Genomic DNA, 21772 nt, shown 5'->3' on the forward strand with positions numbered 1-21772 from the left:
GTGTTGAAAGGGCACCAGGGCCAAAATGAAAGAACTTGAGGGCCAAAGTTGGAACCACTGCAACCGCAAAATACATAGTGATGATATTGGACTCAAGTAATAGATCAATATTCTTTAGTCCACACCTAGGTAAATAAATAAGGAAGCAAACAGACATACAGAAGAGCAGGACAGCTCCTCCTCCCGGGAGAATTTCAGTTAGCAAGTGTGGAAGGAGCAGGGCAGGGAGGAGAACCCTCAACAGCGCCCCACAGGGGCTGCACGGGCCAGGCTCCCGGAGGGCGCCGACACTACTGGGCAAACGCCTGGGCAGATGCAGGACAGCTGCCAAGTCTCAGACATGACCAATTACAGAGGGAAACGGCGGCATCGCGAGGGATGGGACACGGCTGTGTCACCTCCGTGCCCCGCGTGCACTGCTCCTGTGGGATTCCTCCCCCAACGCGATGCCCGCTGTGACCACGAGGAAACCTCAGGCGAGTCCACACGGAGGGGCATTGTACAAAACACCCAACCAGTCAAGGTCAATGAGGCCCAGGAGAGACTGGGCGACAGTCACCAACCAGAGCAGCTGAGGAGACCTTTCGGCCAGCGCCATGTGGGGTCCTGAGCAGGGCTCGCGGGAAGCCGGTGCACCTGCTTAAAGCCCGTCCTGGGTGAGAAGAAACAGACCAGCACCGCTTTCTCAGAGCTGGGAACTGACATGCGGTGGCTTCAGGAAGCTGGTGAAGGGTGATGCAAACTCTGCTTTTCAACCACTATTAAACCATTCCACGAGGTTAAGCCACACCTCACAAACAAAGGCTGCCGAGTGCCCGGTGCTGGGCACCTGCTGTCCTGTGCTACCCTCGCCGCCCCTCCTCCATGTTCCACCTGCCCCAGGCCCGAGTCCACGAGAAAGACTCCTGCCCTACCTGCCTTCCCATCCCAGATTCTGCTCCCGCGCCCACCTCCTCATCCCAGGTGCTGCCATGGTGTCTGCTTGCTGTGGATTGAATTGTGTCCCTCAAAAAGTGCCGAAGTCCTGACCCCTGGTACATGTGAATGTGACCCTATATGGAAACAGGGTCTTTTAGGTGACCAAGTTAAGAGGAGGCTGTTAGGATGGGCCCTACTGCAATATGCAATATGCTTTGTGTCCTTATAAAAAGGGGAGATTTGGACACACACACACACACACACACACACATACGGAGAAGCTGTGTGAAGATAAAGGTGGAGCTCAGCTGAGCCCACTGTAAGCCAAGGACCCCAAAGATAGGAGCAGCCCACAGGAGTGAGGGGAGCAGGGTGAGACAGTGTCCCCTGCAGCCTCGGAAGGAACCCACGCTGTCCACACCTCCATTTCAGACCTCTGGCCTCCAAAACCATGAGACATGGAATTTTTGTGGTGTGACCAGCCAGTTTGTGGTACTGTTTGTCACGGCAGCCCAAGGAAAGGAATACGTTACTGCATACAAATCATGACTCACGTTCTTTATTTAGAACCCAAACGAACCTCTCCCTGACCTTTGAATCACAGAGGCACTTGATCTTGTTCAGCAGCCTAGAAACCCAAGGCCCAGCAGAGCCACCCGCAGGCACCCGCTCCCCATAGCCCGGCACACACACAGACCATGCCACCCTCCACGTGAGCCTGGGGAGCAAAGCAGCACAGCCTGACCCGCACCTCGGCTCTTCCTCCTGAGTCTAAAACACACACGTGCCCCAGGCCAATTCCAAGTTTTGTAAACTGAGCAACAGCTCTTGGGAAACAAAAACACAGCTACTGTTTATTCTCCTGGAGTTGGCTGTACACCCCAGCAAGGAAGGGAGGGCTTGCTGAGCCTCCTGTCTGGACGACACGTGCCAGGGAGGAGTATAAAAGCCCCAGAAACCCGAGCACCTCACTCACTCCCTCACCCACTCCCTCCCATCTCGCCCAGCTCAACCCCCAGCACCGCAGCATCCACCATGTCCCTCTGCTCCAGCGACCTGAGCTACAGCAGCCGCATCTGCCTTCCTGGTTCCTGTGACTCTTGCTCTGACTCCTGGCAGGTGGACGACTGCCCAGAGAGCTGCTGCGAGCCCCCCTGCTGCGCCCCCAGCTGCTGTGCCCCGGCCCCCTGCCTGACCCTAGTCTGCACCCCAGTGAGCTGTGTGTCCAGCCCCTGCTGCCAGGTGGCCTGTGAGGCCAGCCCCTGCCAATCAGGCTGCACCAGCTCCTGCACACCCTCGTGCTGCCAGCAGTCTAGCTGCCAGCTGGCTTGCTGCACCTCCTCCCCCTGCCAGCAGGTCTGCTGTGTGCCCGTCTGCTACAAGCCTGTGTGCTGTGTGCCCACCTGCTCTGAGGATTCCTCTTCATGCTGCCAGCAGTCTAGCTGCCAGCCAGCCTGCTGCACCTCCTCCTCCTGCCAGCAGGCCTGCTGCATGCCCATCTGCTGCAAGCCTGTGTGCTGCAAGCCCATCTGCTGTGTGCCCATCTGCTCTGGGGCTTCCTCTTTGTGCTGCCAGCAGTCTAGCTGCCAGCCAGCTTGCTTCACCTCCTCCCAAAGCCAGCAGGGCTGCTGCGTGCCCATCTGCTGCAAGCCTGTGAGCTGTGCGCCTGGGAGCTGTGTGCCTGTGTGCTCTGGGGCATCCACTTCATGCTGCCAGCAGTCTAGCTGCCAGCCGGCTTGCTGTACCACCTCCTGCTGCAGACCCTCCTCCTCCGTGTCCCTCCTCTGCCGCCCCGTGTGCAGGCCTGCCTGCTGCGTGCCTGTCCCCTCCTGCTGTGCCCCCACGTCCTCATGCCAGTCAAGCTGCTGCCGCCCGGCCTCCTGCGTTTCCCTCTTCTGCAGCCCTGTGTGCTCAGGTCAGAAGCCCAGCTGCTGATGGACACGCCCCCCAGTGCCAGCCAGGCTCAGCTCCCACCTGGAAGCTGATAGTCACGTCCTGAATTGCTCCTGCACTTTGACCATTTCGCGGTGTCTGCTATTGAGCTGGACAATGGAAGAACTGAATGTCTATACTCAATTCTGCAGCCCTTTTGCGGGGGGGGGTGCTTCTAGAAAGTTCCCAAGGCAGTGGCCTCCCCTCCATATCTCCTACTTCTCTAAGGGTCAGCTCAGCCTTGACCTGTGAGGTCTCTGTCCTCCTGGCTCAGAGCCCCAGAGCCTTCTTTGGAGGCCCTCAAACTGACCAATAAAGGCCCTGAGACTGCAATGGCGCTGGCATCCAGGTGTGTTGATCGATGCCTTGGCTGGAACTCATGGCCACGGTTTTCTCCTTTGTGCACAACCCTCTGCTGTCCTTCAGTCCCCTGAGTGTTCTCCTATGCCCGTGGGTGTGTGGCTTCCAGGGGTCCAGGCTAGATGGACATGGGCAGGGGGGAGCCTTGCAGCCCTTTGGCCATTTCAGGCCCTTGGGTTTGTCCCTAACCCTCCTGTGTTGTTTGTCATGTCATAGTTCTTTTTGCTGATTTGCTTTTTATTTTTATTTTTTATTTATTTATTTATTTTTTTTGAGACGGAGTCTTGCTCTGTCGCCCGGACTGGAGTGCAGTGGCCGGATCTCAGCTCACTGCAAGCTCCGTCTCCCGGGTTTATGCCATTCTCCTGCCTCAGCCTCCCGAGTAGCTGGGACTACAGGCGCCCGCCACCTCGCCCGGCTAGTTTTTTTTTTTTTTGTATTTTTTTAGTAGAGACAGGGTTTCACCGTGTTCGCCAGGATGGTCTCGATCTCCTGACCTCGTGATCCGCCCGTCTCGGCCTCCCAAAGTGCTGGGATTACAGGCTTGAGCCACCGCGCCCGGCTGCTGATTTGCTTTTTAAATTCTCCTTCTTCTGCACAATACCTGTCAAATATGAATGGTGTCTTCTAGCGCCATGCTTTCCCAGAGGGTATCCAAATGCCCCCCAGCTTCAAAATCAGTAGTCTTCATCGACATTGCCTAAAATCCTCTTGGGCCCTGTGCAGACATCACTGGCATGGTGGGAGGAACATAGGCTGGCGGTTGGAATCGGGTCTCTGTCGCTTCCACACTGTGTGAGCAGAATCATCTCCTCGACCCTCTAGCCTCTCTAAGGTCAGAGAAGTAGGAGTCCCTCTTTCAGGTTTCCAAATGGAGTGGCAAGAATGACAGACAGCACGTGTAACCACAGTGAGCCCAGGGCCAGCGGACTGGCCAGAGCAGGATGGGCTGAGGAGTTTTAGGCATTTTAAGAAGTCTTTTAAAATTATATTTGGAATAATGATGTGTTGTAACCACTGGAAGAACTGCCAACTATTCCAACGATTACAAAACACACTCATAAAGCAATGATGATAAGATCAGAAAGAATTTCCTTGCACAGGTGTCAGAGAGTGGCCCGGGAACTCAGCAGCAGTGGAGGTGGAGTTGTGAGGACAGACCCAGAGCACTGGCCACATGGAGTCACAGTCCCGGGGTGGAAGGGAGTGCACAACGCACGGGTGAACAGACACACGGATATCCCAGGGCAGGTGAGAGTGGGCACCTCACAGGTTAACAGACACACAGGTGTTCCAGGGTGGGTGAGGGTGCAAACCTCATGCGTGAACAGACACACGGATGTACCAGGGTAGGTGAGAGTGGGCACCTCATGGGTGAACAAACACACGGATGTCCCAGGGTGGGTGAGGGTGCAAACCTCATAGGTGAACGTGCCCATGGTTTTCAGCAACACAACTCAATGTGTTGATTGTAACCCATGGAACCAGAGAGTTAAAAATAACTCCAGAGAAGGGGGATTCTGTGGAAGAGTCTTGATTAAACTACAGTGCTATTTCTCTTCCCGTGAGCTGAGAACACCGCTGGTCAAGGTCCTCTGTGTCTTTACCAAACCTCACTCTGTCTTCAGAATCTTTATTAAACTACAGTGCTGTTTCCCTTCACGTGAGCTGAGAACACTGCTGGTTGAGGTCCTTTGTGTCTTTACCAAACCTCACTCTGTCTTCCGAAAGTAGTTTTCTAGGAGGTGTATAGAAAAGTTGAGAAACCACTATAAAACAAGCTGACTTAGGGGATATTTATACAATATCCCATCCAACAACAGTGGGATGCACATTGTTTAAAGTGCACATGGAACATCCACCAACATAAACCACCGGAGAGACCTGAGAGCAAGCCTCAGTGCCCTCAGGAGGGATGAAATGACAGGAGGGCTGAGTGTGCTGCTTGACCCCACAGAATTGGAAATCATTGACAGAAAGACATTTAGAAAACTGCCACATACTTGGAAATAAAATAACACACTTTAAGACCTATGAGTAAAAATATAAATCACAATGGAAATTACGAAATATCTGGAATAAAATCAAAATGAAATCACCACATATCAATACTTGTGGGATGCAGCCAACAAAGCATGTAGAGGAAAATGCATAGTAATTTGCTTTATTAGAGAAGAAGGCCTAAAATCAAGTATCTGAGCTTCCAGCTTAAGAAGCTAAAGAAGCATATGTGTTGAACCCCAAAATAACTAAAAATAATAAAATAATCAAGAATTTTAAAACTCCACTGTGTTTGTCCATTTTACACTGCTGTAAAGGAATACCTGAGACTGGGCACTGTATAAGGAAAGGCCCATTGCTAGCTGGCTCCTGGTTCTACAGGCTGTACAAGCATGGCACCTGCTCAGCTTCTGCTGAGGTCTCAGGATGCTTTACTCATGGTGGAAGGTGGACGGGGAGCAGGCATCACACGGTGTGACAGGAGCAAGACAGACAGAGAGGAGGAGTGCCAGGCTCTTGTGAACAACCAGCTCTCCATGAAGTAACAGTGGAAGACTTCACTCATTATTGTGGGGGTGACACCAAGCCACTCATGAGGGAGCCATCCCCATGACCCAGTCACCTCCCACCAGGCCCTGCCTCCAACACGGGATCACAGTTCAACATGAAATTTGGAAGGGACACACATCCACCATATCACCTACCAAATAAGTGGACAAACAGGGAAATAAATAAAACCAAATCTAGTTTTTGTTTGTTTGTTTGTTTGTTTTTTGAGACGGAGTCTCGCTCTGTCACCCGGGCTGGAGTGCAGTGGCCGCATCTCAGCTCACTGCAAGCTCCGCCTGCCGGGTTCACGCCATTCTCCTGCCTCAGCCTCCCGAGTAGCTGGGACTACAGGCGCCCGCCACCTCGCCCGGCTAGATTTTTGTATTATTTTTAGTAGAGACGGGGGTTCACCGTGTTAGCCAGGATGGTCTCGATCTCCTGACCTCGTGATCCGCCCGTCTCGGCCTCCCAAATCTCGTCCTGAATTCTCACATGTTGTGGGAGGGACCTGGTGGGAGGTAATTGAATCATGGGGGTGGGTCTTTCCTGTGCTCTTCTCATGATAGTGAATAAGTCTCACAAGAGCTGATGGTTTTATACACGGGAGTTTCCCTTAACAAGCTCTCTTCTCCTGTCTGCCACCATGTGAATTGTGCCTTTCACCGTCCCCCATGATTGCGAGGCCTCCCCAGCCATGTGGAACTGTGAGTCCATTAAACCTCCTTCTTTTGTAAATTGCCCAGTCTTGGGTATGTCTTTATTAGCAGCCTGAAAATGAACTAATACATTAGGAATGAATAAAAGGTTGCTACTACAGAATCTGGAGATACTTAAAGGAAACCAAAGAAACAATGCAAACAACTCTGTCAATACATTCAACAGCTTAGATGAAATAGGCAAATGACTGGAAATGTATAATTTATGAAAAGGGATACAAGAAGAAATAGAAAATCCGAATAGTCCTTTATCAATAGAAGAGATTGGCTTCATAATTAAAACCCTTCCCAAAAAGAAAATGCCAATCCCAAATGGCTTTGCTATCGAATTCTACCAAGCATTTAGGGGAGAAATAAAACCAATCTAACCCAAACTCTTCCAGAAAACCGTGGGGTAGACGCAGCGTCGGCGAGGGTGCTAGGGATTAGGGGACGGAGGCTGAGGCCTCACGGGTGGCAGGGGCTCCCTTTGTGGGCTCTGGCCATGGACACAGGCCCCTGGGATGAGAGGGGGACTCACGGGGGAACAGCTGCGCCTTGGCCCTGAGTTGGCCTTGCAGGGAGGGGAACTGAAAATTTACTCGTGGGGGACAGTTGCCTACTTACTAAAACCGTTCCAGCCACCACCGCAGCCCCTGGAAGGCCATGTCCCCCAGAAAATCCCCAAGGTCTCAGCAGGGCCTCATCCACCTGTGCCCTCCAGTGTCGCCCATGTCAACCTCACCTCAGAGGGGCCTGACGCACGGCCCTACAGGTGCGAACTCTGGGTCCTGAAAGCCCAAATGGAACTTGGTGTCCCCAGAGGAGGACCTGGGGCAGTGCCGGTTTTGGGGAATCATGTGCGTCCATCCACCCACTCCACGATGCTTTTGTCCCCATCGAGCCCCTTGTCTCCTACGCAGGTGCAGCAGCCCTCACTCTCCCCTCGCATTGCTGCTAAACCGGCAGAACCCTGGGGCAGGTGACACAGAGAAAGTGACCAGGCCCGGAGGCTGCAGTGCCTGGACCCCAAACCAGCTTCCCGGCAGGTGACCCTGCAGGGTGAGCTCTCCCAGGTGGGACAGTGGGACGGTCCTGGGGTCTGGAGAGCCCCACAGCCCAGGGCACCGCAGCGAATGACCAGGCTCGGGAAAACCCAGGCATGGAGACTGAGCCAGGACTGAGCCTTCCTGGGAGTGGCCGTGAGTCCCACCTGGTAACCTCCCTGGAGGAGTTAGGCCACTGTCCCCTGTGACTTCTAGGTTAAGTCACTCATTCCTAGAAACAGTCATGGCTGGGGGAGACCAATGTCAGCTCAAAACTGTGTGTCCCCAGGAGCACAACAGGAAAAGAGAATCAGGTGACCAAGGGGAGTTTATTTGGGAGCAGGAAGAGGTGCTGACATGTTCAAGTCAAGGCCAAGTGACCCGAGGCAGAAAAGCTGGGAGGGAGGACAGGGGACCCAGCAGGCAGGTGGGCACCTGCTAGGAGGCAAGAGCTGGGAAGCTGCGTGGATGGGGGCTCCTGGGAGCAAGGAGGGGGAGGTCACCTCAACACATAGGGGCCCCGTCCCAGGTGGGGGCAACCTCTAACCCGGGTCAGGACCAGTTGGCCCTGGGGATGTGCCCATCAGCAACTGGACTCCTGGCCCGACCGAGCGCTCAGCAGGCCGGGCGGGAGCACACGGGGCGGCAGAGGAGGGACACGCAGGAAGCCGGGCGGCAGCAGCTGGTCTGGCGGGAGGAGGCAGGGGCACAGTAGGAGGAGACGGGCACGCAGCAGGCGGGCCTGCACACGGGGTGGCAGAGGAGCGACACAGAGGAGGAGGGTCTGCAGCAGGAGGTGGTGCAGCAAGCCGGTTGGCAGCGAGACTGCTGGCAGCATGAAGTGGAAGCCCCAGAGCAGACGGGCACACAGGAGACAGGTTTGCAGCACACAGGCTTGCAGCAGACGGGCACACAGGAGGACTGCTGACACGGGGAGGAGGTGCAGCAAGCCGGCTGGCAGCTAGACTGCTGGCAGCATGAAGAGGAATCACCAGAACAGGTGGGCACACAGCAGACAGGCTTGCAGCAGACGGGCACACAGCAGGACTGCTGGCAGGGGGAAGAGGTGCAGCAAGCCGGCTGGCAGCTACACTGCTGAGAGCATGAAATGGAACCCCCAGAGCAGACAGGCACACAGCAGACGGACTTGGAGCAGACAGGCTTGCAGCAGACGGGCACACAGGAGGACTGCTGACACGGGGAGGAGGTGCAGCAAGCCGGCTGGCAGCTGGACTGCTGGCAGCATGAAGAGGAATCCCCAGAGCAGGTGGGCACACAGCAGACAGACTTGCAGCACACAGGCTTGCAGCACACAGGCTTGCAGCAGACGGGCACACAGCAGGACTGCTGGCAGGGGGAGGAGGTGCAGCAAGCCGGCCGGCAGCTAGACTGCTGGCAGCACAAGGGCGTGCAGGAGCTGGTGCAGCCTGATTGGCAGGGGCTGGGCTCACAGGCCACCTGGCAGCAGGGGCTGGACACACAGCTCACTGGAGTGCAGACCAAAGTCAGGCAGGGGGCTGAGGCGCAGCAGCTGGGGGCACAGCAGGGGGGCTCGCAGCAGCTCTCTGGGCAGTCGTCCACCTGCCAGGAGTCGGAGCAAGCGCTGGAGCAGACGGACATGGTGGACATGGCCATGCTGGGGTGGGAGGAGATGAGCTGGGGGAGGTGTGAGTGAGTGAGTGTGGGAGTGAGTGAAGGAGTGAGTGAGCTGCTCAGGGCTGTGGGGCTTTTAAATCCCTCCCTGGCGTGTGTTGTCCTGACAGGAGGCTCCACAAGCTTCTCTTCCTTGTTGGTGTTTAGAGCTGGTGGCTGGAGATGCGTCATGAGTGCTGGTTTATCTCTTTGTTTTCCCCTCATTAAACTTGTGTGTATGTTGCAGGGCTCTCTTTCTTCATCAGCTTTTATTTTGGCCCCAGAAATGTGATGGAAAATATTTCAAGAAAGCTTTGTTGAGTTGAGGTTTTAGGGATGAAGACTTCTCTAAAGGGAGGAATTCTAGTTTCACCTATCCTGTGTTTGGACTGACTGGATATATTTTATTACTTTTAGCAGATTAAAATATAAATATGTAGAAAAATATGCATTTCTTATAAAACGCAACTGGCACAGAGGGTAAGACGAAGCTAAGTGGCCCGCCCTTCCAACCCCCCGTGCCTCCTAAGGGGAAGAGTTGGTATCTGGTGGATCCGCGTTTTACCTTCGTCTCTTCAGCTCTTCCATGCCACCCTCAGAGGCCTCTCTGTTTTATTTGAAGCTGCACTCTGGGTTTTCTCCATGTTTATTTCATCATGGTGACAGATCAAGTACTTTTTCACATATGGTGATTTTAGGACATACATTTTAAAATTTCTTTCTTGCCCGGCTGAGCACGGTGGCTCACACCTGTAATTCCAGCACTTTGGGAGGCCAAGGCGGGCGGATCACGAGGTCAGGAGATCAAGACCATCCTGGCTAACACGGTGAAAACCTGTCTCTACTAAAAATACAAAAAAAATTAGCTGGGTGTGGTGGCGGGTGCCTGTAGTCCCAGCTACTCAGAAGTCTTAGGCACGAGAATGGTGTGAACCCGGGAGGCAGAGCTTGCAGTGAGCCCAGATCGTGCCACTGCACTCCAGCCTGGGTGACAGAGTGAGACTCCATCTCAAAAAAAACAAAAAATAAAAAGATTTCTTTCTTGCCTAAAAATGTACTCAACTTTACCCTCATACTTATATGATAGTTTAGCTGGGTATATAATTCTAGTTTTAAATCAGAATTATTATTATTATAAATAATAATTAAAAAATCTGTTTTCTCAAAATGATGAACCTGTGTCACCATTTTTCTGTGGTGTCCAGCGTTGCTGATGGAAGACTGAGGCTGGTCATTTGTCGTTTTTTATAGTTTGCCTCTCTCTCTCCCCCTTTTTTTTTTTTTTTTTTGACTCTCTGGGAACATTTGGTTTTCTTTTTATTCTTGCTTTGTTTCTATGAGTATGCATTATTTTACTTTCTGTGGTTAGAATTCATTGAGCCGTTCAATGTGGAGACTCAGGAAGCGTCTTGCACTCTTAAAAATAACTCTTCTCTCTCGAGGTCTTTCCTTTTGTGACTTTGATTTTGTCTCATGATGAACGAAACACATTTTTGACTCACTGTAATGATGTTATGTTGAGCATTTAAACGTTTTCCCCTCATTTCACTGGACATCAGTTAAGTTCTGCTCATTGGTGGCAGTTCATTTGATTTTCTGAGTAAAAGACTATTTTATTCTAGGGCACTGGGGTCCTGATCCAGTTTACATCCTAATTTGTTTCCATCTGTTTCTCTCTTCTACAAATATATAAAGGATTTCAAAGAGCCTCCCTTTCTCTCAGACAATTTTGATTTTACTTTTTATAACTCTTTGAATATCCTTTCAGTGATTAGTAGAGGTTGTGGAAGAACTGCAGGCTTAACCCACTTTCTGGGACTGAAGGACTCGATGCTCCTTTCAGGAAATGACAGGAAAGCCAGGAAGGCTAGGATGACTTTGTATTAGCGGGTGTGCTACAGACACACACAGTTCAGGTGCAGTCTCCACATCAGCCACAGTGTGAGGGGCGACTCTGCAGCCCATTTTGACAGACACAGAAATGCCGAGAAGATAAGTCACCTTGAAAGAGGATAGCTGGCCAGCAGTGAACCCAACAACCAGGAGCTCTCGCTGCTTTCCCTCGCGGCCATAAATGGCTCTGTTCCGTCACACAGCTCCCAGAAGAGTGTGTGCTTCCTGAGTGGGAGGCAGGGAGGGAGGTGGCCCTGAGCCAGGGGGATGTGGTAAGGCTGACATGGCTTCTGGGACAAGCCCTGGAGCCTGTATGATAATTTGCTTTGCTTTTCCCACCGCTGTCTCTGGCAGCCTCCTTAATTGAATGGGCATGGTGATTCCTCATCTCTTTATTCCTATTTGTGATCCACGCCCTCTGTCGCTCCTTTCTCCTGGTGTCTGAACCACCCATCACTGTCCAAAGTGTCTTTCCACGGTCATTGCTGTGCCCACAATACCTCCAGGTTCTCAGTGTGGCCGATCTAAGTCCACACCCTGCACTCAGTGGAGGCGTGTCTTTTTGGATCATGGAATTTTCATGGGCCACCACAGTAGTTCCACAGACAATCGAATGATCAAACCAATGTCTTTCTTTTCTCTTCCTTCCTTCCTTCCTTCCTCCTTCCTTCCTTCCTTCCTTCCTTCCTTCCTTCCCTTTCCTTCCTTCCTTCCTTTCTTTCTTTCTTTTTCTTTCTCTCTCTCTCTCTCTCTCTTTCTCTCTTTCTCTCTTTCTTTTTTTTGATACATAGTCTCACTCTGTCACCCAGGCTGGAGTGCTGTGGTGCTGCAGTCCCCTCTTCCCAGGTTCCAGCAATTCTCCTGCCTTAGCCTCCCGAGTAGCTGGGATTACAGGTGTGGGCCACGACATCCAGCTAGCTTCCTCCCTTCCTCCCTTCCTTCCTTCTCTCTCTCTTTTTCTCTTTCTTTCTTTCTTTCTCTTTTTCTTTCTTTCTCTCTCTCTCTGTCTCTCTCTCTCTTTCTTTGTATTTTTAGTAGAGATGGGATTTGGCCATGTTGGCCAGGCTGGTCTTGAACCTGTGGCCTCAAGTGATCCATCCGCTTTGGTCTCCCAAAGTGCTGGGATTACAGGTGTGAGCCACTGCACCCGGCCAGATCACATCATTTCTTAACTCAAGCAGACACTCTGGGGACCTGAGTAAGCTGAGCTGCAGAGATTAAACGGCCCTGGCTGGGGGAGGGAGGTGATGGGAGGGAATGTGAGTCTGGAGGGCAGGGTGGCCCATGGCTCGGTCTTCTGCAAGTGACACACATTTGGATTCTTCTTTTCCAAAATGTCTTTTGTTTTATTTGACTCTCGTTCGTCGTGGTTGGCTGCCCAGCACAATGCTGGAGACACGATGACAGCAGCCTCTGGTCTTATTTCCAAAGTTAACAGAAGCACCTCCCGCAGCTCCACACTAAGCCAGCGTTTGCTGGTGCGTGACACAGCCTTGGTCTCAAGCATGCAGTGTTTTTTCACTCTAGTTTACCAAGAATTTTGCCTCAGGCTTTTAAGGAAAGAGTGAGTTCGTGTGTGTCTGTGTGTGTGTGTGTGTGAATGTGTGTGTATTAATCTACTGAGAGCTCCAGTGGCTTTTCTGTTTCTATTTTATGAGTATAGTTAATGATACCCTTTGTAACTTTTGATCTAAGATATACATTACTTGATAATGCCTCATTATCCCCTTTTTCCCAGCCTTATTGAGATATAATTGACAAATAAGAATTATATAAATTCAAGGTGTACAACATGACGTCTTGAGACATGTACACATTGTGTGATGATTACCACGGTCAAGCTAATTAATATGTCCATCACCCAGGCAGTTACCTTTATTTTGTGATGAGACATTTAAGATGGACTCTTAGCAGATTTCAGTGTTACTGCGTTGCATTCTGTGTCACAGTCGACTGTCCCCGTGCTGCACACGAGGTTTCCAGAACTGACTCATCCTGCACAGCTGAACCTGTATCCTGTCATCAACATCAAAGTGGATGAAGCACACAGTTCTCACACACCTGTATTAATAATTGCTGAAAGGATATTTAAAGAGTTATGAAAAATGAAAACTCCCTGCACCCCCAGCCCCTGTGAACCCCCACTCTACTCTCTGCTTTGCTGAGCTTGGCTCTTTTAGATTCCACATATAAGCGAGGTCTGCAGTATTTGTCTTTCTGTGGCCTGGGTCACTTCTCCTAGCATAGTGTCTGCAGGTTCATCCATGTTGCCACAAATGACAGGATCTCCCTCCTTTCTTTCCTTTTTTTTTTTTTGAGACGGAGTCTCACTCTGTCACCCAGTCTGGAGTGCAGTGGCGCTATCTCGGCTCACTGCAAGCTCCGCCTCCCGGGTTCACGCCATTCTCCTGCCTCAGCCTCCCGAGTAGCTGGGACTACAGGCGCCCACCACCACGCCCACCTAATTTTTTGTATTTTTATTAGAGATGGGGTTTCACCGTGTTAGCCAGGATGGTCTCGATCTCCTGACCTCGTGATCCGCCCGTCTCGGCCTCCCAAAGTGCTGGGATTACAGGCGTGAGCCACCGCACCTGGCCTCTCCCTCCTTTCTATGGCTGAGTCATATTCCATCATGCCTATACACCACATTTTCTTTATCCACTCATTTGTTGATGGACACTTATGTTGCTTCCGTATCTCAGCTGTTGTGAATAGTGCTGCAGTTAACATGGAAGGTCAGTATCTCTCTGAGATCTGGCTTTAATTTGTCTTGTACATACAAGATTGCTCATCACTTGGTAGTTCTATTTTTAATTTGCTAAGGAGCTTTGATACTGTCTTCCGTAATAGCTGTATGTAACAGCTTAGTTTTTCTTTAACGTAGGAACATAGAATCTCTTACTTTATCTTTTTAAATGGGATTGATTTACAGTCCTCTCTCCCTCTCTCTCTCTCTCACACACACACACACACAATTGTTCCTGGTTTTGGCATCAGGATGTCACCAGTCTTACTAGAGGAATCCAGAAGATCTCTGGCTTCTTCTGAGCTCTGGAATATTTCATGTATCACAGGAAGGTCTTATATTGAAGGCTGATGAGATACACCTTTAAAACATCTGAGTCTGCCTTCTGAAGAATATCTTTCAAGACCATTTCCATATTTTCCTGGACATCATTGTATTAAAATTTTCATTTAATTATTCAGTATTGGTAATTTATATTTTTTAGAACACAGTACATTTCATTTATATTTTCAAATTTTAGGATAATATATATCCATGCAACTTTCTTTTACATAAAAACCAAAATCTCTGAATCTGTGGGCATGTTTCTTTTTCTATCTTTAATGTCTGCTTGTTTTTATTAGACTGTATTTTTATTTTCTTTAGACTTTCCTTGATGAGCATCTGTGGATTTTTGTGGACATTTGAAAAGAGGGCGTCGTGTTCCTTCTTGTTGGAGATTGTTGAGTAAAAGTTTCAGAAAGCATTGTGGGTGGTAAACTTTCTGGATCCCTGTTGCTTAAGAACAGCCTTCCCGCTGACACCTGCCACAGCAGAATCTAGGTGCAGAATTACTTCCCTCTGCCTTGGTAGAGGTTTGGCCACGAATGTGTCTCATATTTGCACAACTTTAATCTTCTTGTGAAGCTTTTACTTTTTCCAGAACCTGGCACTATTCTCTCCTTCTTGTACTTCATTCATTTCACCAGACCCCTCCCCAGTCACTGTCATCAGCTGTGTTGATGCCCTCGGTCCCATCTTCTTTTAGTTCAAGGAACTTTTATTCCCATATAGGTTTGATGATTTTCTTCCATTCTTGGCTTCTCTCCCCGCTGTGATCCTGGTTAGGATCACAGACCCTGAGTCTCCTGGGTTCATCTCCCTCAGACCTCAGGCTTTTCTTGGCTTCATCTCTTTGTCCTTCTGCATCGGGTCTCAGGCAATCATTTTCTGAGCTGGGGGTCATGGTGTCAGCTCTTCTGCCTTCAGGGTGTGTTATGCAGACTGTCATTGAGTTTCATATGTTCAGAGTGTCATGATTTCAGTCTCCAGAAACCCAAGGTGTTTTCCTTTCTTCTCCTTCTCCTTTTTGTTAGCACTCTCTTCTTGTTTCATGGAGTAACGGCCTCTTTGTTTCCTGCATCATTGTTTGTTTTGACTTTGCTTCTCTGGCATGCTGTGATTTCTTCACGTATCTGAGGACCCTTAGTTGTTGTTGACGTTTTTAAGTGAGGGTCTAAATTGTTTGGCTTTCATTGCTGAAAGGTTCTCTGCGTGTAGACACGTGTATTCTTCTCACAGAGCAGACACTGGGGCTCTCAGGAGGGGGCCTTGTCTGCCGCTGGCTAAGTACAGGGGCTTTGGTTCATTTCGGCAACCAGAACTTCCTGGGGTGAGGTCTCTTTCTCTCCATACTAGGACCCAGTCTGGGAGCCTCCTGGGCCACCCCTGCCCTGCCTAACTCTTCTGCTGGACTCAGGGCACCAGGCGGTTCTTCTTTAGAACTCAACCCTCAGTTAAAGACGCCTGAGTGCCCATGGCCGTCCTCCTGTGCTGTCCCTGTGTCAGGGTCTCCGGGAAAAACCATTTGTCTTCAGTCCTGCTTCTGCCTTTCTTTCTGTTGAATTTTACAGTCAAGAAAATCTGATCTTTTTGTCTTGTCTGTCCCAGAAAATCCTTACTGACCTGGTCTGCAGATGGCCTGCCTGTTTTCTATCACTGTTCTGGCACCATTCATTTTTATTTGGATGAAGGGGAGATGGAGGCATTGACGAGCAGCCAGCCCAAATAGGGCTTAGGCTTTTACAAAAAAATCTACCAAGAGAAAATTCACAAGCCATGAAGCTCACCTGCTGCAAGGACATATTCCATTTGTTTTTAGCATATTCCCAGTGTTTCTCAGCCATCACCAATATATAATTTTAAAACATTCCCCCCTCCAAAAAATCACACCAATCAGCATCACTCCCCATGTGCCCCTCCCCCAGCCTCAGGCACCTACTCATCTACTTTCTTTCTCTGTAGATTTGCCCATTCTGAGCCTCTCATACAAATAGAATCTCTGTAGATTTGCCCATTCTGAGCCTTTCATACAAACAAAATCCCACCAGGTTTCATACCAGGGATGGAGGGATGGTTTAACATTCACAATTCAACAAATATGATAGACCACATAAACAGAATTAAAAACAAAAATCAGCTGATCATCTCAACAGATGCAGAAAAAGCTTTTGACAAAATCCAGCATCTCTATCATTAAAACTCTCAGCAAAATCAACATACAAGGGATATACCTCAATGTAATAAAAGCCATCTATGACAAACCCACAGCCAACATAACACTGAGTGGGGAGAAGCTGAAAGCACTCCCTCTGAGAACTGGAAAAAGATAGGGATGCCCACTCTCACCTCTTCTCTTCAACATAGTCCTGGAAGTCCTAGCCAGAGCAATCAGACAAGAGAAAGAAATAAAAGGCATCCAGATCAGTTCAGAGGAAGTCGAACTGTCACTGTTTGCTGCTGATATGATTGTACAACCTAGAAAACCCCAAAGACTCCTCCAAAAAGCTCCTAGAACTGATCAAATAATTCAGCAATTACAGATACAAATTTATGTATACATAATTCATACATACATAATTATACATAAATTATGTATAATTCAGATACAAAATTAATGTACACAAATCAGTAGCTCTCCTATACACCAACAGCACCTAAGCTGAGAATCAAATCAAGAACTCAATCCCTTTAACAATAGCTGCAAAAAAATAAAATACTCAGGAATATACCTAACCAAGGAGGTGAAAGACCTCTACAAGACCTCTACAAGGGAAACCACAAAGCACTGCTAAAAGAAATCACAGACAACCAACAAACAGAAACACATCCCATGCTCATGGGTGGGTAGAATCAATATTGTGAAAATGACCATACTGCCAAAAGCAATTCAGTGCAATTCCCATCAAAACACCACCATCATTCATCACTGAATTACAAAAAAAATTCTATAATTCATATGGAACCAAAAAAGGGCCCGCATAGCCAAAGCAAGACTAAGCAAAAAGAATAAACCTGGAGGAATCACATTACCTGATTTCAAACTATACTATAAAGCCACAGTCACCAAAACAGCATTGGTATAAAAATAGGCACATAGAGAACCCAGAAATAAACCCAAATACTTACACCCAACTGATCTTTGACAAAGCAAACAAAAACATAAAGTGGGGAAAGGACACTCTATTCAACAAATGGTGCTGGGATAATTGGCTAGCCACACGTAGGAGAATGAAACTGGATCCTCATCTCTCACCTTATATAAAAATCAACTCAAGATGGACCAAGGACTTAAATCCAAGACCTGAAACTATAAAAATTCTAGAAGATAGCATTGAAAAACACCTTCTAGACATTGGCTTAGGCAAGGATTTCATCACCAAGAACCCAAAAGCAAATGCAATAAAAACAAAGATAAATAGCTGGGACTTAATTAAACTAAAGCACTTTTGCATGGCTAAAGAAACAGTCATCAGAGCAAACAGACAACCCACAGAGTGGGAGAAAATCTTCAAAATCTATACATCGGACAAAGGACTAATATCCATAACATACAACAAACTCAAACAAATTAGCAAGAAAAAAGCAAACAATCCCATGAAAAAGTGGGCTAAGGAGGTGAAAGGACAATTCTCAAAAGAAGATATACAACTGGCCAACAAACATATGAAAAAAGCTCAACATCACTAACGATGAAGGAAATGCAAATCAAAACCACAATGGGTTACCACCTTACTCTTGCAAGAATGGCCATAATCAAAAAATAAAAAAATAATAGATGGTGGCATGGATGTGGTGACAAGGGAACACTTCTACACTCCTGGTGGGAATTTAAACGAGTACAACCACTGTGGAAAACAGTATGGAGATTTCTTAAAGAACTAAAAGTAGATCTACCATTTGATCCAGCAAATCCACTACTGGGTATCTACCCAGAGGAAAAGAAGTCATTATACAAAAAAGAAACTTGCACACACATGTTTACAGCAGCACAATTCGCAATTGCAAAAATGTGGAACCAACCCAAATTCCCATCACTCAATGAGTGGATAAAGAAACTGAGATATAGATATATATATATATGATGGAATACTACTCAGTAATAAAAAGAAATGAATTAATGGCATTCACAGAGATCTGGATGAGACTGGAGATTATTATTCTAAGTGAAGTAACTCAGAAATGGAGAACCAAACATCATATGCTCTCATTTATAAGTGGGAGCTAAGCTATGAGGATACAAAAGCATAACAATGGATTGTGGGGACTCAGGGGGAAAGGGTGGGAAGGGGGTGAGGGATAAAACACTACAAATAGGGTGCAGTGTATACTGCTTGAATGATGGGTGCACCAAAATCTCACAAAACACCACTAAATTACTAATCCATGTAACCAAACACCACCTGTTCCCCAATAACCTAAATAAAATATAAAATAAAAAAACCCAAATAGAATGTCACCACATGTGGGCTCTCACTGAGCATCAAGCTTTCAAGGCTCATGTGTGTTGTAGCCTGTGTCAGTATTCAATTCCTTTTCATGGCTGAATAATATTCCCCAAGGGAATGGGCCACATTTTGCTTGTGTGGATGGGCTCTGTTTTGTTTTGTCCTCTGACGGACATTTAGGCTCTTTGCACTTTTTGGCTACTGTTAGTCATGCTGTGTACATGGGTACACCAGTCTTTGGCTGCTGTCAGTGGTGCTGTGTACACGGCTGCACAAATCTGTGTGTAGACATTTGTTTCATTCCTCTGGGGTAGATGCCTAGAACTGGAGTGGCAGGATCACAGGGTCACTTTGTGAGTGACCATTTTGAGAGACGGTTTTCCAAGGTGATTTCACTGGGGGTTGAAGCTCTGATGAAGCAAAAGACACGTCGAATGAGGACCCAGAGCAGGGGTCAGAGGTGAGACCTGGACACCAGGAGGTGTCTTCCCTGGGGATGGCCAGACAGGCTGGGTCCTGTCAGTGCCTCCGACAAGGGCAGGTGGGGACAATGACAAACATGGAGGAGGTCAGAAAGCCAGCCCCGGCCCTCCTCCCGGCTCTCTGTTCTGACCCTGTGGCCGTCAGTGGGCACAGCGAGGCGGGTGAGACTCAGACACGCAGGTGTGGGGAGCCCCTCCCCAGGATGGTCCTGGAACCCTAGGATGAAGGCTCAGCCCCCGCCAGCTACCCGGAGAACCAGGGCAGGAAGCAAACATCTCTGTCCCTGGAGGCCCTCATTTGTCCCTTCATGGGGACCTGGCTTGGCTTCTAAAGAGGTGGACAAGGCTGTGTCGGTTTGGCCTGTGGCCCTGGAGATGGCTGCTGCTGGCTGTCCTGGGTGCTCTGTCTCGAGGGGAGTGAGGGAGGTGGCTGTGCTGACCACAGTGAACACTGTCAGGTGGGACTCCAGGAGATCCTGGTGCTGGGGCTGGAGGCCTCTGGCACTGACATGCAAGGGTCATTTGCTGGGGCAGTAGCCAGACCTGGGCTCTTAAATGTGCACAGCAACCAGGCAGAAAGAGTGTGGCGGCTCGTACCACTCGTCCAACGTGGCATCTGGTACCACGTCTGAGTGCCAGAGCAGAAGGTGGCAGGCAGAGCTAAGGGCTATTTGGGAGAGACCTGGGAGGTTGGGGGTGTGGGGACAGGGTCCTCGGGGTCAGAGTTCAGGACCACGGGACCAGGAGGGAGCCAGGACCCTGAATCTCTAGGCGAGGCTGCATGGGGCAGGGGGGCCGCAGGCTTGGTTAGTGGGTGCCATGGTCCCTGCCCATCTGTGCTCTCACCAGCGATGCCTGAGCAATGGGTATTCAAGAACCCCATGAAGAACCCCCGGCTGCTGGGCTCAAGTCCTGGGGGAGGGGTGGTCCCATGTCTTACTGTGGAGGAGACAAGGGCTGCAGGGACGGGCACTGTGGTCCATAGCTCGTCTCCCCGGGGTGACAACAGGGGTAGGCTGCTGGGTGGAGCTAGGCCCTGGGTGGACTACCCCAGTCCTGGGGGGCAGCCATGGAGCTGGGGAGGGTGAATGTGGCTCAGGGGCCCAGATCTGCTGCCAGGGTCCACTTTGTTCCAAAACTCCTGGCCTTGGTTCCAAAGGCAACTTCCCTAAGATGGGCTGGAAGGCCACGTGCTGGGGCTGGGGGCCCACAGGGCTAAGAGGGAGCCTGGCCTTCAGGGTTCACAGAGGCCAGCACCAGGCAGCATTGCTTCCTGCCTCATCCCACGCCCCTCGGGGGTCCACAGACAGGATCAGAGGTCGACAGAGACAGAGGGGTGGAACCAGGCCTGCTGGGGGTCAGGACTCTCCCTGCAGTCAGGGGTGGCATCACTTCCCACCTCACCCTGTGCCCCCCCGGGGGTCCACAGGCAGGACAGAGGTTGGTGTGAGACAGAGGCGGCTTTATTAGAACTCAGAGGGGCTACTGCCCAGGGTGGAACCAGGCCTGCTGGGGTCAGTTCTGTAGAACTTGGGTCTGGGGGAGCAGCTGGGGTCCCTCGTGCAGCCAGCATCTGGGAAGGACGGGGGGAGCATCCTGGTCCCTGAGACAAAGAGCCTGCCCCATCTTCTCAGGGTGTCAAAGTCAGAGAGGGCGGGACTGGCTGGGCCAGCTGGGAGGTCAGCCCCAGGTGGGAAGGGACTCTGGATGACATCCAGGGCCATCAGCAGCTGGACTTCTGGCCAGAGCAGAGGCTGTAGCAGGCCGGGCGGGAGCACACGGGGCGGCAGAGGAGGGACACGCAGGAGGCCGGGCGGCAGCAACTGGTCTGGCAGGAGGAGGTGGGGGCACAGCAGGAGGAGACGGGCACGCAGCAGGCGGGCCTGCACACAGGGCGGCAGAGGAGGGACACGGAGGAGGAGGGTCTGCAGCAGGAGGTGGTGCAGCAAGCCGGCTGGCAGCTAGACTGCTGGCAGCATGAAGTGGAAGCCCCAGAGCAGACAGGCACACAGCAGACGGACTTGCAGCAGACAGGCACACAGCAGGCCTGCTGGCACGGGGAGGAGGTGCAGCAAACTGGCTGGCAGCTAGACTGTTGGCAGCATGAAGAGGAATCCTCAGAGCAGGTGGGCACACAGCACACAGGCTTGCAGCAGACGGGCACACAGCAGGCCTGCTGGCAGGGGGAGGAGGTGCAGCAGGCTGGCTGGCAGCTAGACTGCTGGCAGCACGAGGGTGTGCAGGAGCTGGTGCAGCCTGATTGGCAGGGGCTGGACTCACAGACCGCCTGGCAGCAGGGGCTGGACACACAGCTCACTGGGGTGCAGACCAGGGTCAGGCAGGGGGCCGGGGCGCAGCAGCTGGGGGCGCAGCAGGGGGGCTCGCAGCAGCTCTCTGGGCAGTTGTCCACCTGCCAGGAGTCAGGGCAAGAGTCACAGGAACCAGGAAGGCAGACGCGGCTGCCGTAGCTCATGTTGCTGGAGCAGACGGACCTGGTGGACGCGGCCATGCTGGGGTTGAACTGGCAGAGGGTGAGGGAGTGAGCGGATGAGGGAGTGAGCCTGTGAGGTGCTGAGGCTCTTGGGCTTTTATTCCCCCCGGCCTTGTTGTTCCCTGGCCCACAGCTTCCCCTTCCGTGTTGCTGAGAGCTGGAGTCTGCCGGGATTAGGGGTGTTTGTTTGCCTATGTGGCCCAGCTCATAAATCTCCCGTCACATCTGGGCTGTGTCCCATCCCACGTGGATCCCTGGGGG

General features: G+C 50.6%; 4 protein-coding genes across 10 annotated transcripts in view; 1 reads left to right on the top strand and 3 right to left on the bottom strand.

The window, feature by feature from the left end:
- TSPEAR (thrombospondin-type laminin G domain and EAR repeats) overlaps positions 1 to 2005 on the bottom strand; it is a 76426-nt gene extending 74421 nt beyond the window's left edge. The window contains exon 1 of the mRNA XM_011954179.1: positions 1975 to 2005. The gene's annotated coding sequence lies outside the window, so the exon portion shown is untranslated. The remainder of the gene's footprint in view (positions 1 to 1974) is intronic.
- Positions 1954 to 2853, top strand: LOC105520427 (keratin-associated protein 10-1-like). Its single transcript, XM_011954165.1, has one exon. It carries the CDS (start codon positions 1954 to 1956, stop codon positions 2851 to 2853), a length of 900 nt encoding a protein of 299 aa, XP_011809555.1.
- Positions 2854 to 7811: 4958 nt separating this feature from the next.
- Positions 7812 to 9174, bottom strand: LOC105520426 (keratin-associated protein 10-1-like). 6 transcript variants are annotated; one of them, XM_011954162.1, is made up of 2 exons: positions 8816 to 9174; positions 7812 to 8548 (listed from the first exon to the last, which is right to left on the bottom strand). In XM_011954162.1, exons 1-2 carry the CDS (start codon positions 9134 to 9136, stop codon positions 8117 to 8119), a joined length of 753 nt encoding a protein of 250 aa, XP_011809552.1. In that variant the 5' UTR covers positions 9137 to 9174; the 3' UTR covers positions 7812 to 8116. The 6 variants fall into 6 exon arrangements, with proteins under 6 accessions (XP_011809552.1, XP_011809554.1, XP_011809553.1 ...); XM_011954164.1 differs by having other exon boundaries at positions 7812 to 8422; positions 8801 to 9174; XM_011954163.1 differs by having other exon boundaries at positions 7812 to 8521; positions 8801 to 9174.
- An 11569-nt stretch (positions 9175 to 20743) lies between these two features.
- On the bottom strand, positions 20744 to 21529 carry LOC105520425 (keratin-associated protein 10-3-like). Of its 2 annotated transcripts, XM_011954158.1 has the most exons (2): positions 21150 to 21529; positions 20744 to 21068 (listed from the first exon to the last, which is right to left on the bottom strand). In XM_011954158.1, the coding sequence occupies exons 1-2, from the start codon at positions 21527 to 21529 to the stop codon at positions 20744 to 20746; spliced, it is 705 nt and encodes a 234-aa protein (XP_011809548.1). The 2 variants fall into 2 exon arrangements, with proteins under 2 accessions (XP_011809548.1, XP_011809547.1); XM_011954157.1 differs by having other exon boundaries at positions 20744 to 21529.
- Positions 21530 to 21772: the final 243 nt, after the last annotated feature.

Source organism: Colobus angolensis, unplaced genomic scaffold (assembly GCF_000951035.1).
Source record: "Colobus angolensis palliatus isolate OR3802 unplaced genomic scaffold, Cang.pa_1.0 Scaffold38, whole genome shotgun sequence".
In the NCBI taxonomy this organism is placed as follows: domain Eukaryota; kingdom Metazoa; phylum Chordata; class Mammalia; order Primates; family Cercopithecidae; genus Colobus; species Colobus angolensis.